This window comes from Tamandua tetradactyla, chromosome 23 (assembly GCF_023851605.1).
Source record: "Tamandua tetradactyla isolate mTamTet1 chromosome 23, mTamTet1.pri, whole genome shotgun sequence".
Lineage (NCBI taxonomy): Eukaryota > Metazoa > Chordata > Mammalia > Pilosa > Myrmecophagidae > Tamandua > Tamandua tetradactyla.
The window spans coordinates 57,024,619-57,048,142 of record NC_135349.1 but is presented as its reverse complement, the minus strand read 5'-3'; the positions used below and the strand labels follow the sequence as shown (position 1 = coordinate 57,048,142).

Below are 23,524 nucleotides of genomic sequence, written 5' to 3'. Positions count from 1 at the left end.
CCTAAGGAGTGTAGGAAGGCAGAGCCTTTGCTGCAAGGAGGGTCCCGGGGTCACCCACCGAGCCAGCAGCCGGCCCCTGGGCTCTCACCCTGCTGGGTTCTGATTTGCGCCTCTGGCCCTGGAGTGAGGGAGGGGCTGGGCCAGGGGCCAGGCGGCCACAGCACCTGCCCCTCGGGCGTTGGGTGTGGGGTCTGCTCTGCCCAGGGCCCCATCCCTGAGCACCCCCAATTCTGAGACACAGGGAGCCTCACCCACAGGCTCCTCAGTCCCTCAGGGCAGTAGGCCGGCTGGAGGTCCTAGTGGGTGCAAGAGCACCATGGCTGGCTGGAGGCAGCTGCTCTGCCCCCCAGACCACCTGGCTGACCTGGAGGGCACGAGCTGCCCCCGGATGAGGCGCAGGCCAGGGTGGCTCGGGAGCACCACGCCCCTGGAAGAAGAGGCTCCTGGAGGTCTGTCAGCTGGACCCGCATCGAGGGTCTGACGCAGGCCAAGTGGGTGCCACTGGGGCCGCCGACCATCACAATAACGGGGCTCCCCAGGTCGGGCTGCCGGGGTGCCTGGTCACCCTCGTCTCCCAGGGACCTCCCAGGCAAGTGGCCCCAGCCCAGCTCTGCTGCCCGCCCCTGGCAGGGGCCTGGCTGAGCTGAAGGAGCTGGGGCTCATCTGAAGGGATCACGACGCCACAGTCCAGGGGCAGGGCACCTGACGTGGTCACTGACAGCAGGACGGCCGCCTGGCCTGGGAGCGGGCACTCCACGTCTGCGAGGACTGGAAGGACGGAGTCGCCCTTGGGCCACCCCCCAGGGACCCCCGAACCCTGCCCACCCCCTGGCATCCAGGCCCCCGGTGGCCGCATGGAGCACATCTGTGCCAGCCGTGTTGCCTCCTCCTGCCTCCCCCCCTCCCCCCGCCACGGGCGCCTTATCTCCCCTCAAGGCCACGTGGCGGTAGCTGCTTGGCCCCAGGCCCCCTTATCTGCCCCCGTGTCGGGCCGTGGGCACACCATGGCCCGCCAGCTGCTGCCTGTGCTGCTGCTGCTGCTGCCGCTGCTCCGGGCCGCGGGCCCGGGGGAGCCCCTGGAGGAGGATAGGGTCCTGGTGTTGGGCCGGGACACACTGGGCCCAGCCCTGCAGGCACACCCCGCCCTGCTGGTGCAGTTCTGTGAGTGCCCTGGCGGCAGGCGCGGGTGGGCGCGGTGGGCGGGGGGGGAATGCGGGTGGCCGTGGTGCACAGTGCCTCCCCTCACGCCTGCCGCACCCCTGCACCCCACGGATCGTGGACATGGCTCAGCTGAGTTGGGCCTGGGGTGTCCACCTGCGGGTGGGCTAGGACCCCTGCTACCCGCCCTGAGGCCACCCTCTGGCCGGCACCCACCCATAAAGGTCAGGTTTCAGCATTAGGCTTTGCGGCCAGGTGGTGTGGCACGCTCCTGTGGGTGTGTTATTTTCCACAATCCTTTTAAAAGGCACCCACTTCTCTGCTGGCATCAACAGCTGGCTGCGCTGTGCTGACCTGCCCTGGGGTGCCTGGAGGAAGGGGCTGGCCAAGTGCCTGGGAATCCGGGGCCGCCAGGGGAGGACTGCGTGGCTGGGCAGGGCTGGACCCCGAGGGCCACTGGGGGGCTGAGAGGGGGCACTCATGGCTCCATCTCCCAGATGCCCCAGGGTGCGGGCAGTGCCAGGCTCTGGCTCCTGAGTATAGCAAGGCTGCTGCCCTGCTAGCGGCAGAGTCCGCCAAGGCCACCCTGGCCAAGGTAGATGGGCCTGCAGAGCCGGAGCTGACAGAGGAGTTTGGCGTGAGCGGGTACCCCGCGCTCAAGTTCTTCCGAGACGGGAACAGGACGCACCCCGAGGAGTACACAGGTGGGGTCTGCGTGGTGGGGGGCTGGGCCACGGGCTGGAGAAGGCCAGCTGAGGGGTGCCCCCACAGGACCCCGAGAGGCCGAGGGCATTGCGGAGTGGCTGCGGCGGCGGGTGGGGCCCAGCGCGACGCGGTTGGAGGACGAGGAGGACGTGCAGGCCCTGATGGAAGGCCGGGAAGTTGTGGTCATCGGCTTCTTCCAGGTGGGTGGGGGCAGGGACGGGCCGCGGGCACGGGGGCGGGGGGCAGCCGAGCTCACGGGGTACCCACAGGACCTGCAGGACGAGAACGTGGCCACCTTCCTGGCTCTGGCTCGGGATGCCCTGGACCTGACCTTTGGCCTCACTGACCGGTCACAGCTCTTCCAGAAGTTTGGCCTCACCAAGGACACCGTGGTTCTTTTCAAGAAGGTAGGGCCAGCAATTGCGGGGAGGAGCCTGGTGGGCGGGGCCTTGATGGGGGCCCTGATGGGGTGGAGCCAGGTGGGCGGGGCCCCGACGTGTGGGGGGTGGTGGTGGGCGGGGCCCTGACTGGGTGTGGGCCGGTGGGCGGGGCCTTGATGGGGTGGAGCCTGGTGGGCGGGGCCTTGATGGGGCCCTGATGGGGTGGAGCCTGGTGGGCGGGGCCCCGACGTGTGGGGGGGCGGTGGGCGGGGCCCTGACTGGGGTGGGCCTGGTGGGCGGAGCCCTGACTGGGTGTGGGCTGGTGGGCGGGGCCTTGATGGGGGCCCTGATGGGGTGGAGCCAGGTGGGCGGGGCCTTGATGGGGGCCCTGATGGGGTGGAGCCTGGTGGGCGGGGCCCTGACTGGGTACGCCAGGTGGGCGGGGCCCCGACGTGTAGGGGCGGAGGTGGGCGGGGCCCTGACTGGGGTGGGCCTGGTGGGCGGGCCCAGGGCAGGGGGGCCGGGCAGCCCCGGGTCCCGCTGACCTCTGCTGTGATCCAGTTTGACGAGGGCCGCGCTGACTTTCCCGTGGACACGCTTGGCCTGGATGGGGAGCAGCTGTCTCGCTTCCTCCTCACGCACAGCATGCACCTGGTCACAGAGTTCAACAGCCAGGTGAGCCGGCGGCGCGGGGCTGCGCCTGGGGGGCTGTCCGGCCCAGGGGACGTCCTGGAGGAGCCCCGACCGGAGCCCCTCCCTGCAGACGTCCCCCAAGATCTTCGCTGCCAGGGTCCTCAACCATCTGCTGCTCTTCCTCAACCGGACGCTGGCCGCGCACGGGGCGCTGCTGGCTGCCTTCGAAGAGGCTGCCCCCCCGTTCCGGGGCCAGGTGCTGTTCGTGGTGGTGGACGTGGCTGCGGACAATGACCACGTGCTGCGGTATTTCGGCCTGAAGGCCCAGGAGGCGCCCGCCCTGCGCTTCATCAACATCGAGACCACCAGGAAGTACGCGCCCGAGGCCGGGGGGCTGGTTACCGCGGCCGCTGTCGTCACCTTCTGCCAGGCAGTGCTCAGCGGGCAGGTGCAGGTCAGTGGTGCATCCTCCGGGGGGGTCCAGGGGTGTGGACCCTGCCGACGCCCCGGGTCGCCCCCAGCCCTATCGCCTGAGTCAGGAGCTCCCGCCCGACTGGGACCAGCAGCCCGTCAAGAGCCTTGTGGGCAGCAACTTCGAGCAGGTGGCGTTTGATGAAGCCAAGAACGTGTTTATCAAGTTCTGTGAGTGCAGAGGGTGGGCGAGGGGCCCCTGAGGCCCAAGCCTGGTCAGCCTGCTGACCGTGGCCATCCCGACACCCCAGACGCACCCTGGTGCACCCACTGCCAGGAGATGGCCCCGGCCTGGGAGGCCCTGGCTGAGAAGTACAGGGACCGCGAGGACATTCTCATCGCCGAGCTGGACGCCACGGCCAATGAGCTGGGGGCCTTTGCCGTGCACGGCTTCCCCACGCTCAAGTTCTTCCCGGCAGGGCCAGGCCGGAAGGTGAGGCCAGCAGGCAGGGCTGGGCAGGGGCCACCCGCCTCTACCTGGAAGGAAGACGGGGTGGGGCCTGTAGGGATGGGCGGCGCCTGCCATCCTGGCCGTGTCCCTGCAGGTGATTGAATACAAGGGCGCCAGGGACCTAGAGACCCTCTCCAAGTTCCTGGAGCACGGGGGTGAGCTGCCCGTGGAGGAGCCCGGCGCCCCTGGAGCCCCCTCTGCAGGGGGTACCCCTGGCCCCTCACAGGAGACACCCCCCAGCCCCACCCCGGGACCCAAGGAGGAGTTGTAGCTGTGCCCAGGGCTGCCGCAGGGCCCGCGCGCCGCCGTGGGCGCAATAAAGAGTTGTGTCCTGGACTGTGCGTGGTTCCCGGCAGGAAGGGGCGTGGGGGGACGGTGTCGGCCTCTGCTCCCACCTCTGCACAGGCTGGACCCAAGGCTGGGGGAAGGCAGGTGGGAGGGGCTGCCCTCAGCTGCGCCTCAGCGGACAAGGACAGGGACAAGGCAGGGCAAGACTCAAAATTTATTTTGTTTCATTGTTACCCAAGTACCTCTGAAAAGATCATGTACAAGTCCGCGCGTGGAAAACGGGCGCAGCGGCCGTGGGGCTGGCCGGAGAATGTCCATATTTACAGGGGCGCGGCAGGGGGCACCGCGGTGGGCGGGGCTGAAGGCACTCAGTGACACGGGCTCCTCACAGGCCCTGCAGCGCAGGTGGCTCGAGGGAGCCAGGCGGACCACAGTTAGCAGCAGAGGGACCCTCGGGGCTGGTGGCCATGGGGTAGGTGGCCCCCACGGAAGGACCGCCCCCGCGCGCAGAGAGCAGCAGGGCTGGGTGCCGCGGCCGTCAGTCCACCTTCTCCACCTTCCCTATGATCTTCTCCTCAAAGACGGGCAGCAGGGCGCCGTCCTCGCGCACCTCCTCAAACACCACGCCGCAGTCGAACTCGTCGCTCGCCTTCTTGAAGTAGTATCTGCGTGGCGATGAGTGAGGAAGTGAGCGCAGCGGTGAGGGCCGTGCCCGAGCTCCCCGAGCCCCCCAATCCCCGCCCGCGTACCTGTAGCTGCCCTTCTTGGTCAGCAGCTCCTTGAACTGGCCCAGAGTGACCCCGCGGCCGCGCACCAGGGTGCGGTAGGGGATGGGCTCCCCGCAGAAGTAGTAGGCCACCACGACGCTGTCACACGGCTGCGTGCCGCCCCCACCCGCCTTCCGCTGGGACCGTGTCCTGGAGCAGAGGGTGGCAGTGGCAGGGCCCATGCTGCTCCGACACGGCCACCACCCTCCCATGCTGGCCCCAGACCTCGGACCGCCGGGGCTGTGCCCACAGGGCCTTGTCTGACAGCTGCCTGCTCTTCGGCAGCCCAGTGCCAGCCAGGGCTCCTAGGGCTGCTCGGGGGCGCGGCAGCGTTGGGAGCCACGGGGGGCAGCACCCACCGCTGGGGTCTGGAAGCGCCCGCCCCTACCCCCATTCATGCCAAGGGAGAAGCGGGGAGGTCAGCCCTACAGGCCCCCGGCTGCCCCACGACCCCCAGGCCCCAGCCCCACCTCTGCTTGGGGGGCGCTCTGCTCGTCCTCTTCTCGTCCTCCTCCAGGCGCCTGCGCGCCTCCTCCAGCTGGGTCAGGGGGTTGGGGGCCGGGTTGGGGGGCATCGTGGGGTCCTGAACGAAGAGGTGGGAGGGCTGCACGGAGCTGCGGAGCTGTGCGCTGACCCAGGGGTGCACGGCCCCCAGGCGCTCGACGGAGAGGGGCCTGGTGCTCTCGTGGGGCTGCTGCTTCTTCGCAGCCGAGGACCTTTGGAGGCAGGAGAGAGCGCCGCGGCATCGGACACAGGCAGGGGCCAGAGTACAGCCAGGCCTGGGGCAGGGCAGGGCGGTCACACGCTCCCTGCCTCCCACTGAGGCCTCTTCCAGCCCTTTCTGTTTCCTGCACATCCCTTTACCCCGCGCTGTAGGAACATCTGTCTCTGATGCTTATGCTTTTAATTTTAAAAATGACTGAGATAACCACCACATACTGCTTGACTCCTTTTTTAAAAAAAGAATCCTGTTTAGCATTTCAAAACAATTTGAGGTTAAATGCTCACTGTGGAAAACCTGGATTATATGGGAAATTCCAATTAGAAACTAGAGGGACTCCCCAGCACAGACACCAGCCCCAAAGAGCCTGGTCCACCCCCCACTGCTGTGACAGCGACCCACGTCTACAGGCTGCCTGTGCCTCCCGTCGCCACGGTGCCCGGAGCGCGTGGAAACCTCAGCTCTGGCTCAGGCCAGGGCTGCGGAAAGGGCACAGGGCAGGGGCCTCGGGAAGAGGTGGCCGGGGCTCAGGCCGTCAGGCTGGGCCCCCAGCTGGGACCTTCCCCTGAGAAAACGCAGAGGAGGCTGTGAAGCCCCGGAACAGTGTGCAGAGCCCGGCGTTCGGGAAGGGAATGCAGGTGCTCAGCAGGCTGCAGTGCCCAGGTCCCCGCCAGGCTCACCCGTGGCCACTCTTTCTGTGCCGACTGATTTCCTTCTCGCCCTCCAGGAGCCACTGGAGGATCTTCTGGTTTTTCTCCACGTCCTCAGTGGGGCCCGCAGCCTCAGTGCCGGCGCTCTTCCCCGACTCGGCCTTCCGGGCGCCTCTTTTGGGCACACTCACCTTGCCACTACGGGAGGGAGGCCGCATCACTGCCCACCACCACGGCTGCTGGGTGGGGCCTCCCGAGGCGAGGCGGCCCACAGGGGCGACGGGTGCAGCGCACAGGACAGGATGTGGCCAGGGACCGCCCGCACCCGCCTCCCACCTGACATGCCTCACAACGGGAGTGACACCCATGGGAAACGCCGGCTCAGCCCCGGGAAGACCCATGAGCCCCGAGCCGCGGACGCACCTGTAGCCGAGGCCGTCGGGGGCGCTGGGGGCTGGGCCTGTGCTCTCGGGGTGGCCACGGGGCCTGGCCAGGTGGCCGTGGGGCTCCGGGCCCCAGGCAGAGCTGCCCTGCACCCTGCGGGTGGTGTCAGCCTCCGCCTGCTCCTTGGGCTTCGCCGGGCCGTGGTGGGTATGGTGGTGGGCATGCCGGTGGTGGTGCAGGCCGGCCGCGTGCTTGCTGTGTCCGGGCGTGGCCCCGCTCAGCAGCCCCGGGGGCCTGGCTGGGCGCCCGCTGTCCGGGGAGCTGGACTTGGGGGAGCGGAGGCCGGGCCCTGGGGACTGGCGCCCTGGCGTCCGCATGACGCGCTGCACATGCTCATCCAGGATGCTCTCAGGGTTCTCCTCGTGGACGTCCCGCACCCCGGCACAGCCCGTGTCTGGGCAGCGGTTAGGGAAGTGGCGCCAGGCTTGGGCGGGGGGCAGCTTGTGGCCCATGCCAGGGGGCCCGGGAGCTGCGTCGACATCCTCACCCTCTTCCTCCTGCACAGACAGAGGCCGTGCTGTTGCCACGCCAACCGCCTGCAACACCCAGCCGGGGCTGGGAGGCAGCTGAAAACAGGGTGCGGGGCGAGACTGGGGCGCCACATGTCCCGCACGCGCTACCCGGTCTGTGGTGCTTCTTAAAACAGACTTCGGTGTCGAGTTTTAAACTCCTTAGTTCAACTCCATAAATGCAGGCTCATATTTAGTATGGAATAGCTCCTGATTTTCACTTATCTTACATCCACGCTGCTGGATTAATTCTTAAATGAGGCGAGTTCATCTGATTCCCTAGGAGTCACAGCCACAGAGCCTTCTCAGTAAACTCGGCATGTGATCGACCTAATCCCAAAAATGCGCCAACGTTCCCATCACACCACTGACTGGCCGCAGGGGACAATGTCAAAAACGTGTGGTGACCTGAGCCCACGTGCAGTGATCTCAGCCCACGTGCACTGATCTGTGCCCACGTGCAGTGATCTCAGCCCATGTGCAGTGATCTCAGCCCATACGCAGTGATCTGTGCCTAGGTGCAGTGCAACCTGAGCCCATGTGCAGTACGACCTGGGCCTGTGTGCAGTGCAGCCTGAGCCCACATGCACTGATCCAAGCCCACATGCAGCGCAACATGAGCCCCCAGGGCAGTGATCTGTGCCCACACAGGGATCTCAGCCCACAGGCAGTGATGTGCGCCCGCACTGCAACCAGAGCCCACGTGCAGTGGGACCTGAGACTATGCACAGTGGTCTGCGCCCACTGGAGGGTGTGGTGGGACAAGGCTCTGACTCTAGGAGGCTGCAGTGGCTGCCTCGCACTCGGAGGCTGGTCCCCAAATGAAGTGCTTGTCTAAGATAAAGTCTCACCTTCTCCTTTGTAGAACCCAACACAGCCCAGCCCTGTTCAGGGGTGGATCTGGCCTCAGGCCCTGACTCCACCATTTACCAGCTGTGCAGGCGTGTGTGCTTGGGCAAGTAAGTGTCACGACCCCTGGGACTGCAGAGGACTAAATGGTTAGCACACACTGGGCCTGAGGTTGGCACCAGCCCTGTGAGCAGTCGTGGGTGGGGCCAGTGTAGCACAACCATCTCCTGAGGAAGATTTATGTACGTGTGTGCACGGGCAATTAAGATCTTCAGGCGAGCCCTTCACTGGAGAGCCCGCCTGCACTGCCTCGCTCTCTAGCTGGGACAGGCACAGCTGCCTCTCGGGAACACAATGGAGTCGCGGCTCTGGGATGCACAACATGGAGTCACCTGCTGCCTGACGCTGGAGCAGGAGGCAGGGCCGTGCCTTTGGCTGAAAGGTGGTGCCCAGCAGGGGAGGTGGGCACCCAGGACTGCAGCTTGGGGCACAGTTCCGGGGGCAGGGAAGGGGGTGCCAGTGGCGACCAGAGACAGGACAAAGCCCACCCTTATGTCGGCAGCCCCAGGGTGCAAGACCCGTGCCTGGGAATGAAACTGTACAAGCCAGACTGGCCTAAGTGATTCAGTGGGGCTGAGGCCCCCCATTAAAACTAGAAGGTAGTAAATAGGCAGTGCTGGAACCCCCTGGAGCAGCACCTACAGCCAAGTTCCAGACAGTCCCGACTCGGGGGGGAAGCAAGGGTGGCGCCTCAGCTTTGCAGGGAAGTCCCACGCCAGGCAGCAGAGTGCAGCTGCTCTACGGGTACCTGGGGAGCTCCAGGGCCGTGATGAGACGCAAAGCTGCGAGACGCAGAAGGAAGGGCCCAGTCCCCCTGAGAGCGCCATTACCCTGGGTGAGCCTGACCGCACACCGTGAGTGCCCTGTGGGGTGGCCACGATGGGGGGCAGTGGGGGCAGCACGGCCTGGCCTCCAAGATTGTGGGGTTGAGCATTTTGGTCCAGGGGTCATCTAAGGGGCAAAAACAGATGTCTGTTTCTGGCCCTGTCTGGCTGCAGCAATGTCCCAAGAGGTGTCCGTTGAAAGCTTTAAAAAGAGAAAACACTTTTCTTTGGAACCAGGTATTTAAGGAAATCCCTGACAGGCCATTGGCTGCGCACAGAGACAAAAGGACAGAAGCTTCGGTGACCACACAAGGACTGCAGACTTCGCGGAACAGTCTAGAAGTGACTAAACAGACAACTGGGACCCTCGAGAAGCAAAACTCAGCAATTCCTGAGCAGATGATCAGATTTCCAGAGTATCAATTATAAAACCAGGAATGTCCAGTTTGCCATAAAAAAGTACAAAACATAGAAAGAAACAGTAAAGTATGTCTCATTTATGGGAAAAAAATTGACAAGTCATCTCTGAGGAAGCTCAGACAGTGGAATTATAGCAAAGATGTTAAATCAATTGTGTGAAATATGTTCAGCGAGTAAAGGAATCACCAACAACTGAGAGAATGAGGAGAACCAAGTATGAACAGGGAATGTTAATAAGGAGATAAAAATTACAGAAAGTACCAAACAGAAATTCTGGAGCTGAAATAAAAATTTTGCTAAATTTGAACATGCAGAAGAATCAACAAATTTCAAGACAAAACGAATGAAATGATCCCCTCTGAAAAGGCAGAAAGGAGAATAGAGACAGGCGAGCAGAGCCCGAGGGGCCTGTAGGACAGCACTGAACCCAACCACAGGCATCCCCGAAGCCCCAGCAGGACAAGAGGGAGCCAGAAAGGGTCCGAAAGAGTAACCAAAGAAATAATGGCCAAAACCTTCCCAAGCCTTATGAAAGTCATGCACAGACACAGCCAGTGAGTTCCACAAGCACCAAGCAGGGTAACCTCAGAGAGGCCCACCCAAAGACACTGCCGGTTTAACGCATAATAGACCCCTGAAAAGCCACGTTTTAACCCTGATCAATCTTGTGGGAGCAGCCCTTTCTTTCAATGCTGATTCATACTGCAGGTTGGGAACTTCTGATTAGATCATCTCCACAGGGATGTGACACACCCAGTTGTGGGTGTGACCTCTGGTTAGATGGAGATGTGACCCCACCGATCTTGATTAGTTTTTTGGAATCCTTTAAAAGAGGGAACATTTTGGAGAGAGCCAGAAGAAATAACAGAAACCTCGGAGCAGAGAGAGCAGATGTAGACGAGCAGAGAACAGCTGCTTCAGAGAACAGAGACACAGATGTTTGGCAATCCTTGGAGCCCGGCAGACGTCGCCATGAGATGCTAAGCGAGCCAGAACCTGGAGAGAGTCGAGGGAAGCAAAAAGGTGAAAGCTAGCCCTGGAGCAGCAGAGCACGGCGCCCCCACAGGAACAGAGGCTGAAAGCAGAGCCCGGGAGCAATGGACCAGCAGATGCCAGCCACATGCCTTCCCAGCTGATGGCGGGGCTCCTGATGCATCAGACTTCCATGAGGGAAGGTGACCTCTTGCTGGTGCCTTAATTTGGACACTTTCACTTCCTTAGAAGGTGTAAACTTGTAACTTACTAAATTTTCCTTTTTAAAGCCATTCCAGGTCTGGAATATTGCATTCCAGCAGCTTGCAAACTAATACAGACACATTTATAGTTAAATTGTGGAAAGACAAATGCAGAGAATTTTGCAAGTGGCAACGGAGAAGAGACTCATCCGTGCAAGGACACTACGAGCCTCCTTGTCATCAGAAACCGTCCATGCAAGGACATCACGGGCCTCCTTCTCATCAGAAACCGTCCGTGCAAGGACACTACGAGCCTACTTCTCTTCAGAAACCTTAGGGGCTGGAGAGCAGGAGGAGGACTTTAACACCCTGAAAGAAAAACTGTTAGCCAAGAATTCTGTATTTAACAAAACTACCCTTCAAGAATGAAGGAGAAGTTAAGACATTTCCAGAAAGCAAAAGCTGAGAAGTTTGTTACTAGCAGACCTGCCCTACAGGAAAAGCTAAAAGCAGTGAGAGGAAAGGACCCGAGAAAGTGACCTGAAGCCATAAAGAAGAAGCAACACTGAGAAAGGTCACCACACAGGTAAACACTTTTGGTCTAAATTCCCCTTTTCTCTTCTAGATAACTTAAAAGGCAATATGGTAACAGGAATGATAAACGTATGCTAATGAGCATGCACTAGTGCCTGCAACAACTCAAAGGGAAGGAGGGAGCAGTCTGCAGGCAGAACTGCGACCGCACTGTGCTGCCTCGTGTTGTGTTGTGCTATGCTGCATTGCACTGTGTCATATTGTGCTGTGTCATGTGCTGTGCTGTGCTGCGCTGTGCTGTGTCCACCAGCACCGTCTTCCAACAGCTTGTGCTCAGTTCATAGCGTGTTCTACCTTGGCAATCCTTGCAACGTTTCAAACTGCTTCATTTTTATCATAGCTGTTACAGGGACCCCGTGGTCAGCCATCTGTGACAGCGTCAGTTTGGGGCGTCAGGAACTGTACCCACATAAGAGCTGTGTGCGCTGCCTGCTCTGGGGACCACCGCTCCTGCCCCTGCCCCTCCTCGGCCTCCCTCTTCCCCGGGACACGACAATGCTGAAGTCGGGACAATCTCTAACCCAGCGACGGCCTCTAAGTGTCCAGGGAGGGTCCCACGTCTCTCACTTCAAATCAAAAGCTAGACAGGAAGGCTGAGTGAGGAAGGCATGTTGGAAGCCAGGACAGGCCCAAAGTGGGGCCTCTCGTGCCGAACAGCTACCGAGCCGAGAGTGCAGAGGAAAAGTTCTCCAAGGAAGTTAAAAGCGCGACTCCAGCGAACACGGGAGTGAGGTGAGAGCAGACAGCCTTACTGCTGACCTGGAGAAAGTTTAGTGGGACGAGGCACACACCAGCCACAACATTCCCTTAAGCCAACGCCCAGTGCAGAGCAAGGCTCCAACTCTCTCCAGTGTGGGGGCCGAGAGAGGGGAGGAGGCTGCAGAAGGGAAGTCGGAAGCTAGCAGAGGTCTGTTGCTGAGGTTTAAGGAATGAACTTGTCTACATTATATGAAAGTGCAAGATGCGGCAGCAAGTGGTGAGGCAGAGGTGGCAGCAAGTTATCCGGAAGATCCAGCGAAGACAAGTGCTGGAGGTGGTTAGAGTGAACAGACTTTCAGTGTAGACGAAGCAGCCTCCACTGGAAGAAGAGGCCATCCAGGACTTGCCCAGCTAGAGAGGAGACATCATTGTGGCTTCAAAGCTCCAGAGGTCAGGCTGACCCTCATGTCAGGGCTGAAGCAGCCGGTGACTTTAAGTTGAAGCTGGTGCTATTTACCATTCTGAAAATCCGAGGGTCTTTAAGAATTACACTCAATTTACTCTGCCTGTGCTCTCCAAATGGAACAAGGCCCGGATGGCAGCATGTCTGTTACTGAATATTTTAGTCTCCTGTTGAGACCCACACTTAGAGAAAAAGAGATTCCTTTCAAAATATGACGGCTCACTGACAATGCACCTGGTCACCAGGAGCTGCAATGGGGATGTATGATGAGGTGAGCGTTGTGTCCATGTGCGCCACACAACATCCATTCTGCAGCCAGGGATCAAGGAGTCATTTCAACTTTCAATCTCATTTTAACAACACTTTGTCAGGCGATCAGCTGGCACAGACAGTGACGCCTCTGTTGGGTTTGGGCAAAGTCAACTGAAAACCTGCTGGAGTCGCGCTCCAGATGCCATCCAGAACATCCGTGATTCCTGGGAGGAGTAAAACATCCCCTTTCACAGGAGTCTGGAAGAAGTCGATTCCAACCCTCAGGGGTGACTCTGAGGGCTGAGGGCCTCAGTGGAGGAAGTAAGTGCAGGTGTGGTTGCAGGCGTGGTGGGAAGGCGTGAGAACGAGCGTTAGAGGTGGAGCCTGAGGATGGGACGGGATGGCTCCTCAGGGACAAGCAAAGAAAGTGGTTACTGGAGATGGTGACGATGCTGCTGAAGCCACAGAAGGATTTAGAGTGTCACGTGAACTGAGCTGACAGGGCAGCAGCAGGGTTTGAGGACTAACTGCAGTTCTCACAGAAGTTCTAGTGTGGGTAAAACGCTCCCAGCAGCGTCACATGCTACAGAGAGACCTCCTGGGAAAGGAAGAGTCGACCATGCGGCAAAGTCCACTGCAGCCCGACGTGAGGGACTGGCCACGGTGGCCAGCGCCTCGGAGGCAAGCCCACCCCCCCACCCCACCAGCAAAGGACAGCAACTTGCTCAGATGATGATTAGTACTTTTTAACAATGAAGTATTTTGTGGTTTTTACATTTTTACTTTTTTCTTTTCTTAATAAAAGTACTCTTAAGTTATGTTTGTTTTAGAGACATAACCCTACTACACCCTATGTGTATATATAACTTTTATATGCACTGGAAAACAATTTGTGTGATTGCTTTGAAATTCAGTTTACTGCAGTGGTCTACAGTGGAACCTACAGTATCTCTGAGGTGTGCCTGCTGTGCTGGTTTGAAACTGTGCTGCAACCAGAAAAGCCATGTTCTTTGAACCCTAATCCAATCTTGAGGGGAGACCTGTTGTTCAGGTGGGATCTTAGGACAGGATGGAGATGTGACCTTGCCCATTCAAGGTGGGTCTTACTCCTTTTATTGGAGCCCTGTATGAAGAGATAAAAGGCAGAAAACATAGAGGAAGCTCAGCACCGACACAGAGGTCAGAGACACAAAACCAAGACACAGACATGTGGAAGTGCAGGAGTGGAGAGTGCTGTCTCAACCCACAGGCCAGGAGAGAAGGACAGCACACATCACCATGTGCCTTCCTGTGTTAGTTTGCTAAGGCTGCTGGATGCAACACACCTGGGATGGATTGGCTTTTATAAAGGGGATTTATTTAGTTACACATTTAAGAATTTGGGAAGGCATGGGGCAACAACTGCTGGGTTGCCTCCTGGCTTCCGGGTGTGTCCTTCCCATGTCCCCAGAGGTCTGGGCCTGAGCCGGCTCTGGCTCCATGGTGCTGGGCTGCACTGAGCTCCTTCTCTCTCCTGACTGCTCCTTCTGAGTCTCCAGCTAATCACATTACATGTCACTCACGGCAGAAGGCACTCCCCTTAGCCAACGCAGATGGCATCAGCCACAGATGAAATTCACACACTGATGATTTAAGTCCACAGCAGGACAGCTGGGTGCCAGCACCTGGCCAAGTGGACACCTGAACCTGACGACCACCATTTCCCATGTAACAGAGAAGGCCCAGACCCTGACCAGCCTTTCAAAAGAGAAGCTGTCCTCTTGTTCGTGCCTTGATTTGGACATTTTCACAGCCTCAGAATTGTAACTTGTTAACTTAATAAAGCCCCTTTAAAAAGCCAACCCACTTCTGGTATACTGCATTCCAGCAGCTTTAGCAAACTGAAACTCCAACCTGCATACAATTAAAAAAACAAAACTGGTACCTTTCAAATTTGGTTGTTATAAACATAAGACATTGACTGTAACCCTAAGGTAACCACTAAGAAAATAACTAAAAAATACACAGAACAGGACAAAAGGGCATCAGTATGGTACTCTATGAAAAAATAAATTTTTTTTAAAAGGCAGTACTAGAAGGATGCATAAAGCAAAAACATGTAAGACATGAAGAAAACAAAGAGATAAAATGGCAGAAGTCCTTCCTTATCAGCAATTAAATATAAACGGATTAAAACTCACCAATTAAAAGGCAGAGATTGGTGCTCACTTCGGCAGCACATATACTAAAATTGGAATGATATAGAAAAGATTAGCATGGCCCCTATGCAAGGAAGACACACAAATCTGTGAAATGTTCAGTATTTTTCCATGAAGAAATAAAGGGCATCTCTGGTAAAGATAATGACAGGGGTATATATAAATACCAGAACTATGATATTTTTGGCTTGTAACTCTACTTCTTACTTCCTATAAGATCTAAAAGGCAAATGTACAAAATGTGTTGATAAATTCAGTGATTTTTGACTCCTTGTGTCTGAACCTGTAATCTGTGACCACAACTGCATAAGGGCGGGGAATGGAGGGCACAGCAACATGGCTCATAAGTTGGCACTGAAGCAAATGAGATGCTATATATTTACCATGTTAAATTTAAGCCCCACGGCAAGCAAAGTAAATGTCAGAGACTATGCAAACATACAGACAGAAAGTAGGGTAGAGGTGACCAGGGGTGAGGGCAGGGGAAGTGGGAAGTTAATAGAAAGTGAGGGTCTCTGTGTGGGGTGAAGGGGAAGTTCTAGTAATCAATGTGGTGTGAGCAACATTGTGACTGTAACTAATCTCACTGAAAGGTCTGCTTATGGTTAGGACGGGAAAATTTATGTGGTATACATGTTTCTATGATTAGAAAAAAGGCAGAGATTGACATATTGGACAAAAAATAGGATTTGCTCATGTACCATTTACAAAATACTTGCTTTAGATACAAAGACACAAGAGGTTGAAAGTAAAAGGATGGAAAAAGATATTCTGTGCAAATAGTACTCAAAAGACAGCTGGGGTTGTGATATCACTGCCAAACAAAACAGACTTTAAGTAAAAAAAAAAAAAAGGTTTCAAGAAACAAAAAAAAGGACATTATCTATGGATAAAAAGTTCAGCCCAGCAGGAAGATATAACCATTATAGTCAGCTGTGCACCAACAACGGTGTCCAAACATAAAGAAAAACTGGAAGAAACGGATGGCATCACAGTAACAGTAGGAAACTTCACTGCCCACTTCCTTGACAGATGGACACTGAGGCGGAAGGTGAGCGAGGGGACAGAGGACCTGAAGCCAATCAGACTTAACAGACGGCACAAGGAAATTAGGGCACGCCTTGAGACATATGAAAACAAAAACGTTATGTACCAAAACTCATGGGATGCAGCAAGAGTTGTGTTAGGAAGTTTATAGCTGCAAACACCTGCATTAAAAAAAGGAGCTCTTAAATCGGTAACTCGCCGTGTAGGTTCAGGAGCCAGAACACACTGAACCCAAAACCAGCAGAAGAAAGGAAGTCAGGGGCTGGAGCAGAGACACGTGTGACAGACAACAGAAAAACAACACATAAAACCAATAAAACCAAAGTTGGCTCTTCAAAAAGACAAATAAAATTGACAGACTTTTAGACAGATTGACGAAGAAAAAAAGGAGACTGAAATCACTAAAATCATAAATGAAAGTGGGGACGATATTATCAACTTTATAGAAACAAAAAGGATTTATGAGAGAATACTATGAACTATCTGCACACCAACAAACTGGACAACCTGGATGAAAAGAACAAATTCCTAGGAACGCAAAAACTACCAAACCAAGCAGAGAAGAAACAGAAACTGAATAGGCCTATCGGCAGGAAAGGAGCCTGACCAGTCCTCAGCACCCTGCCGGGGGGGCTCAGGTGCACACGGCCTCCCCGGGCCCGCACGATGCTCACAGCAGGGGCAGCAGGACTCAGGGCAGGCAGCTGTCGCGGGCGGGCCTGGCACCAGCGCGGACACCGGGTCCAAGGAGCCCTGTGGGCTGCACGGGGGTGCGGGGGGCATACACAAGCCTCTATTTCAAGAGCAGCTGATGTGCAGGGCCCAGGTGGCGGCTCCCAGAGTCCGAAGCTGCCCTCAGCTCTGCCAGGGCCCCGAGCTCTGCGGCCAATGGTGAGTCCCCCGCCCTGCCCTGTGGACTCCCCACTCACCATCCTGACGCGCCTCAGCCGCTCCTCTAGCTTCTCCTCGGCCTCCCGCGCACGCTGCACGGCCTCCAGGCGACGGATGAGCTCCGCAGCGAACTTGTGTGGTTCCACGCGGACCTCCTTGGGCATTCGGGCTGTGCGCTAGGGAGACGCACAGGGTCATGCCATGCCTGCCGGGCCCTGCTCCCAGGGTCAGCGGGGATGTGCCTGGGGGGCAGGTGCTCGGGGTGCTGCCAGCCTGCCCACGCAGGAGGCGAACACCCCAGCAGGCCATGACCAATAACCCACTGGCAGCCTGGGGGAAGAGACACTGGGCAGGGGAGCCAGTGTCAGGGCCCCAGGAGCCAAAGAGTCTATGGTCAGTGACCCCAGAGGTCAGGGCTCTGGGGGCGGCCCTGGTCTTGTGGCAGTGGACAGCCCGAGGTGACTGCTCCAAGCCCTGTGCAGGGTAGTTCCTCCGCCAGGGAGGCAAGCTGGGGTCTGCACAAGGGGTTCTGGCCACAAAAACACAAAAGATGCCATATCAGCACCCGGGGGCCAGGGAGGGGCTTCAAGATGGAAGATGCAGGGCCTACTCCCAAAGGGATGTGACCCGAAGGTGCCACAGTGACGTGCTCCACTGTGGGGCGCAGAGGTCTCAGCAGTCCCCACCTGTCCTGCCCGGGGAGGGAGCGGTGCCGGGCACCAGGGACACCTGGGCACCAGGGGTGCTGGGCCCTACCCTGGGCAGGGCCGAGGAGGGCGGCTCCAGGGACAGCTGCTAACAGGTGAATGCAAAGTTTCTCGTTTATGGGGTGACTCTGGCTGGGGCCGGGGTGCAGGGTCGCTGGGGTGGTGTGGCCAGTGCCAGCCCATTGCAGCCCTGGCCATGGCTCAGGGCCCCCCGCCGGCCCTTGCCATCCTTGTGCCACCTGGCAATGCCAACCAAAGAAGAGGTGCTGTGTCTTCCTGCAGACGGGGCACGCCCGTGTGCTCTGATCGGGGAGCGGCTGCAGGCTGAGTGGTGGCTGGAGCAGATGGCACGGTGCCCGCCTCCTGCAGAGCGCAATCCCCCCCTCAGGCTCACGCAGGTGGGCACGGGCATGCCAAGGGACATGGGGAGCAGACCCGTGCTTGGGAGGAGACCTGCCCGAGGGGAGGGCAGGGGCCAGTGCACAGACAGGGCTGCCACACCCCCACAGCCTCGCTGGCACGAGCCGGGCAGCCCACCTTCACCTCTGGGTCCAAGGACAGCACACCAGGCCCCTCTGAAACTCTGCGGCTGCTGACGCAGCCAGTCCCAGACCACCAGCGAAAACCTCCCCAGAGCTGGTGCCCAGGAGCCCGGGAAGAGCAGACTTCGAGGAGGGTGGGTGGGTGGGGGGCAGGTGGTAGGGGTAGGGTGGGTGGTAGGGGGGTTGTGGGGGCGTAGGGCAGTGTGTGTGGGGGTGGGGGGGCCGGGTCCCCAGGCCATGCACACATCGGCCCCCCCAGAGCCACTCCTGCAGGACTCGCGGAGTGGACTGAAGATGTTTATTTTGAAATGCTATCAAGCTTACAGAAAATGTCCAAGGACAGAACACAGGACTTTTCTCCCGAATCTCGTGGGCTAAGGTGCTGTCTGCACGCCAGGCTGTGCCCACACGGCACCACCACGACCCTCAGCTCAGACCTGTTCGTCCAGGCGTGTGCTGACCACTCCCTGGAGGATGGCCTGTGAGCAGGGACACTCTGAGGTGGGCCCCTGATGGCTGGGTCCAGGTGTAGGTCCCGGCCCACTGCCCAAGTCCCTTGTCTGCCCCCTTTGCAATACTGGGAGATGTTTCTGACTCTAAATATTCTGTTTCTCATCAAATTTTCATTCATCTATTTAAAATGGGATGGACCTCGGCGACCTGCTTCCTTTACTTCAATGTTCAGGTTGCCGCAGTGCCGGCAGGAGGCGTCCTGCGCGCTGCCCGCCCTTCGGCCTGTCCTGCCCCCTCCCTGCGCGCTGCCCGCCCTTCGGCCTGTCCTGCCCCCTCCCTGCGCGCTGCCCGCCCTTCGGCCTGTCCTGCCCCCTCCCTGCGCGCTGCCCGCCCTTCGGCCTGTCCTGCCCCCTCCCTGCGCGCTGCCCGCCCTTCGGCCTGTCCTGCCCCCTCCCTGCGCGCTGCCCGCCCTTCGGCCTGTCCTGCCCCCTCCCTGCGCGCTGCCCGCCCTTCGGCCTGTCCTGCCCCCTCCCTGCGCGCTGCCCGCCCTTCGGCCTGTCCTGCCCCCTCCCTGCGCGCTGCCCGCCCTTCGGCCTGTCCTGCCCCCTCCCTGCGCGCTGCCCGCCCTTCGGCCTGTCCTGTCCCCTCCCTGCGCGCTGCCCGCCCTTCGGCCTGTCCTGTCCCCTCCGTGTACGCTGCCCGCCCTTCGGCCTGTCCTGTCCCCTCCCTGCGCGCTGCCTGCCCTTCGGCCTGTCCTGTCCCCTCCGTGTATGCTGCCCGCCCTTCGGCCTGTCCTGTCCCCTCCGTGTACACTGCCCGCCCTTTGGCCTGTCCCCTCCGTGTACACTGCCCGCCCTTCGGCCTGTCCCCTCCCTGCGCACTGCCCGCCCTTCGGCCTGTCCTGTCCCCTCCCTGCGCACTGCCCGCCCTTCGGCCTGTCCTGTCCCCTCCGTGTACGCTGCCCGCCCTTCGGCCTGTCCTGTCCCCTCCGTGTACACTGCCCGCCCTTTGGCCTGTCCCCTCCGTGTACACTGCCCGCCCTTCGGCCTGTCCCCTCCGTGTACACTGCCCGCCCTTCGGCCTGTCCTGTCCCCTCCCTGCACGCTGCCCATCCTTTGGCCTGTCCCCTCAGGCACGCTGCCCGTCCTTTGTCTGTCCACACCATTTCTGGAGCAGCCGCTGCTCCAGGACCCTAGGACCAGGCCTGGGCACTAGCCTCACTGCCTGGTGCCCCAGCTCTGCCCCCTGGGGGACAGAGCCTGAGAGCACACGCACCCCCCCCCCCAGCTCAGTCCTGTGGGGGGACCCATGACCTGTCCCGCGGCGTGGCACTGCCTCCCCTCTGTGCGACCAGCCCCACCGTGCAGGGAGCAGCCAGCCCATGCGGCCCTCAGTGATGGTACTGAGACCCGCAGTAACACCCCCCACACACCCCTGCTGCCACTGCCCTGCCTGGCCCAAGACCACCCCGGAGTCGCCTGCTCTGCACTGGGCACCCCTGGACGGCCCCACCCCACCTACACAGGCGGAGCGTTGCAACCGGCTTTCACATGTCGCCATCCCTGCTTCACAAGTCCAGCTCCGCTTGACGCTCTCACACCTCCCCCGTGCTGAGCTCCTCCTTCCGCCGTGACCCTTCCTCCACCCCAAAGCCCTCAATGCCACACCTGGAGGTGGCCGGGAGTCGGCCCGCCTCTGTTTCCACGCTGGGGTCTGGCTTGCGCCGCTGCCAGGTTTTCCTCTCCACCAGATGTGGATGGACAGACACCTACCATGGCCGGGCCCTGCCCCGGCTGCTTCCCGCGCCGTCCACGCATGAGACCGCTCGCCTCTTCCCATGCTTGGGTGCCTCCCAGTCCCAGACCAGCTTGTCCGAGACGCTCTGCAGCTGGGGATGCCTGGCGGGGTATCAGCTCAGGGTGGCTCCCACCGCGCTCAGGGCTGTGCCCCGTCCTGCCCCTGCTGCACCTGCAGCGTCCGCCTGGCTGTTCATGGACGCAGAGGCCGAGCTTTCGGACGTGGCCGCCCGTCACTGCCTGGGACCTTGGCGCCCTACCTCCTGCCGGCTGTGGTGGCTTCAGCCCCTCGGCCATCCCGGCCAGTGGGGGACAGAGCACATGGGGTGCGCCTTACCGAGAAGGGCCACAGAGACAACGCGGCGCGGAGCAGCCAGGTCGGTGCAGCCCAGGCCCCGTGGAAAGAGCACGCATGCACACCTAATGCCCACACGGCACGGGCATGTGCGCACAACCAAGGCACACATGGCACAGGCACACACGAGGGGAGGGGAGCGGCGGAGGGAAGGGGTGGATGAGGGGGAGGGGTGGGGGAGGGAGGGAGGCACACTAGGCCGAGCACCATCTCCCTGCCCTGCAGTAACTGCTGCAGCCACAGCAGCCCACAGGCAGACGGCTCTGCTGCAGGTTTTCCTTATTTGCTGTTGAAAGACTTTCCCACCCAAAGCTGCGTGTGGGAACAAGGGGTGTGAACAACCCCCTTCTCAGCACAGCTGCTCGGCTGCCACATCTGCGCCGCCACTGCAGTCCAAGGAGTGGCCTTGCATCCCAGCCTGCTGCACGGGCAGCTTGGCAGGAGTGGTGGCCGCAGGAAGCCGCCCCCGCTGCAGACCAGCAGGAGCCATCCCAACAGCCCACTGCACAGCAGCCTGCACAGGCGAATCTGGTGCAAATTCCCACCAAAGCCCAGGGACCCCTGCGCAGGCCGCGGGGGGCATTACTTACGGGGATGTGTGGCAGGGGCACCCGCCCGTTGGCCTGGACGCTCTCCCGCACCTCCCGGCGGTGCTGCTTGCGGGTCCTGTGCGGTGGGACGCCGTCCCTGTCCAACACAAAGGGCAGCCGTGAGCTCACGCGGGGGCTGCACCACCACGAGACATGCCTGTGCACACTTGGGCACAACCACGGACCTTCAGCGGCACACACAGACCCTCCCAGCAGGGCCCACGGGCATCTCTGCAGAGGCTCCGCGGTGCCGACAGCGGGGCAGCCTGCATCTTTTCAGATCTGCCACTGAGAACCGTCTCCACGCTTTTAAGAAAGGGGTGCACGTGTGCTGGGACTGCGGGGGCAGAGCCTCAGTGTACCCCCGGCCCTCTCCAGGACCTGGGCAGACCTGCAGGGAGCAGCCTGACAACACAGACGGGTCTGGTTGGACCCCAAGACCGCCAGGGCCTACTGTCCAGCCCTCCTGGTAAACGGTGCCACCGTCAAACCTGCTCACAGCCGTTTATTTTAATTCCGGACACTTGAGAAGACGATGATAAATACCACTGTCTTACAGGACTGCGAACTCCGGGGTGACGCGTGTGCAGGCCGCACTTGGGCGAGGAAGACGGGAGACTGAACACGAGCGCACTGCGTCCCTGCAGCCCCAACACCAGAGTCCTGGCCTGCTGGATGAGTCTCCCTGGGGGGACCAGAATGGCCGGAAGAGACGGCCACCACCACTGGACGGGACACCCTGGGAATCAGGGTCTCTGGTAAGTTACCAGAGTCACAAGGGGAGACGCCACTTCGACAGCTGGGTGTGACGACGTCCTGAATCATCTTTCTACAGAACAGGTTTCACCCTACCTGCCTCCAGAGGCCCAGAGCCAAGCGACTCTTGACCACCTTCTGCCTGACTTCCAGTTGTGGGGTGAGATGCACTCCCACAAAGATGCACTCAAGTCCTAGCCCAGGTTCCGGGAACGTGGCCCAATGTAGAAATGGGTCTGTGAAGACGAGGCTGGGGGCTGCTGTAAGCCCAGCTCCGTGTCCTCCTGAAGAGAGGCGGGGAAGGCAGCCAGGTGCGCAGCTGCAGGAGGGGCCCTACGGGGACTGGGCTGCACCCTTGCAGTGGACGCTGCGGGTGCTGTCAGCTCTGCTGGGGCTGCACGAGGGAGGGCCCCACTCCACTGTGGCTGGAGGCTGATCCGGCGCCCACCCCACCCCCACCCCCCGGCGACGGCAGACCTTGCCCTGCAGGGGGTCTGGCCCCGCCCCCGGGGCCGCGGGGTGAGCAATTTCAGAAGCACAGCCGGGTGGGCCCCGCGGGTGCACAGGGCTGCGCGCTCTCTGGCCAGACGGGAGAGGCTGTGCTGGGGCCAGGGCCCCTCTGAGCACGGTTCACCGCTGCCCGATCAGGCTGGGCCGGGATGGGTCCTCTGGCTCTCAAATACCAGGCCTCTTTGCAAAGCGTGGAGAACTCTCATGGGCGACAGCGCTTTGAGATTACGGGCCCGCCTGCCCCAGAGGGCCTGGCTCCAGGCGGCTGCTCCCTGGACCTGGCGGTGGCATGCACCATGGAAGGGCCTGCCCCAAGCCCGGGCGGCCTGCAGCGTGGACTCAGCTCCCGGGCATAGTGCCTTCCGTGCACCAGGCCACTCCTGCAGGCTTGGCGGGAAAGGCCTGGGACACACGGACCCTGCCTGCTGTGAACTGTCTCCTCGCCACTCCCTTGCTGGGACCTTGCCGGCATTTTAGGAGTCTGAGCTCCAGGCTCTCAGGGAACAGAAACGCCGCTCCGCCTTTGCAACCGCACCATGTCGCCCCAGCGCACGCACCTGCCCAGCCCCAGGGCCCGGGGGCCTTCTGCACTGGGACTAGACACAGGTGCGAAGGCCTCTCCCGCACCCTGCACTGCTGCTCCTGCCCTGCCAGGCCCCGCCCTGGAAGCTCCCGAAGGACCTCAACCCCCTGGGGTGTGACCCGTTGCTGGATTAGCATGAAAACTCGGCAGGTGGCAAAACATCTCCATTGCCAAGTGGCAGCTCAGGTCAGCTCGGGAATGGGCTGGAAAGCAGCACGGGGCCCAGAGCGGGACACAGGCCTGACGAGCAGGGGGGCGCCAAGCAGGGAGCCCAGGGAGGACTGCACCCCCCAGACTGTGCCCATCACCCGATGGCAGACAAGCCGCGTGTTCCGTGCACGCGACAGATTGCTGCGCTCTGTGGTAAACAGAAGTGAGGTGCTGGCTGATGCTGCAGCGGGACCAACCTTGTGAGGACATGGTGTTGAACGAGAAAACCACACAGAGAACAGACAGTGCATGAGTTCTCTCACACGAAATATTTAGAACAAGCCAACTCATAGACAGGAAGTGGCCACAGGGGTGGCGGGAGAGGCGTGGGAAATCACTGCTGCACGAGGCTGGGACTGGCTTTGGGAGGGTG

General features: G+C 60.2%; 2 protein-coding genes and 1 non-coding gene across 5 annotated transcripts in view; 2 read left to right on the top strand and 1 right to left on the bottom strand.

Moving 5' to 3' along the window:
- The first annotated feature begins 989 nt into the window (after positions 1-989).
- PDIA2 (protein disulfide isomerase family A member 2) lies at positions 990-4,134 on the top strand. Of its 2 annotated transcripts, none has more exons than XM_077142341.1 (9): positions 990-1,161; positions 1,656-1,862; positions 1,930-2,063; positions 2,133-2,270; positions 2,805-2,918; positions 3,007-3,248; positions 3,361-3,518; positions 3,599-3,780; positions 3,893-4,134. In XM_077142341.1, the coding sequence occupies exons 1-9, from the start codon at positions 1,005-1,007 to the stop codon at positions 4,067-4,069; spliced, it is 1,509 nt and encodes a 502-aa protein (XP_076998456.1). In that variant the 5' UTR covers positions 990-1,004; the 3' UTR covers positions 4,070-4,134. The 2 variants fall into 2 exon arrangements, with proteins under 2 accessions (XP_076998456.1, XP_076998455.1); XM_077142340.1 differs by having other exon boundaries at positions 3,007-3,330; positions 3,398-3,518.
- AXIN1 (axin 1) overlaps positions 3,919-23,524 on the bottom strand; it is a 72,145-nt gene continuing 52,539 nt past the window's right edge. For both annotated transcript variants that reach the window (XM_077142338.1, XM_077142339.1), the window contains 7 exons: positions 21,093-21,189; positions 16,688-16,825; positions 6,648-7,165; positions 6,255-6,422; positions 5,324-5,569; positions 4,836-5,003; positions 3,919-4,751 (listed from right to left, as the gene is read on the bottom strand). In XM_077142338.1, the coding sequence (XP_076998453.1) occupies positions 4,625-4,751; positions 4,836-5,003; positions 5,324-5,569; positions 6,255-6,422; positions 6,648-7,165; positions 16,688-16,825; positions 21,093-21,189 (1,462 nt within the window). In that variant the 3' untranslated portion in view covers positions 3,919-4,624. The remainder of the gene's footprint in view (positions 4,752-4,835; positions 5,004-5,323; positions 5,570-6,254; positions 6,423-6,647; positions 7,166-16,687; positions 16,826-21,092; positions 21,190-23,524) is intronic.
- LOC143667876 (U6 spliceosomal RNA) lies at positions 14,714-14,820 on the top strand. The gene has a single exon (XR_013168184.1). It is a non-coding gene; the product is annotated as a U6 spliceosomal RNA (small nuclear RNA).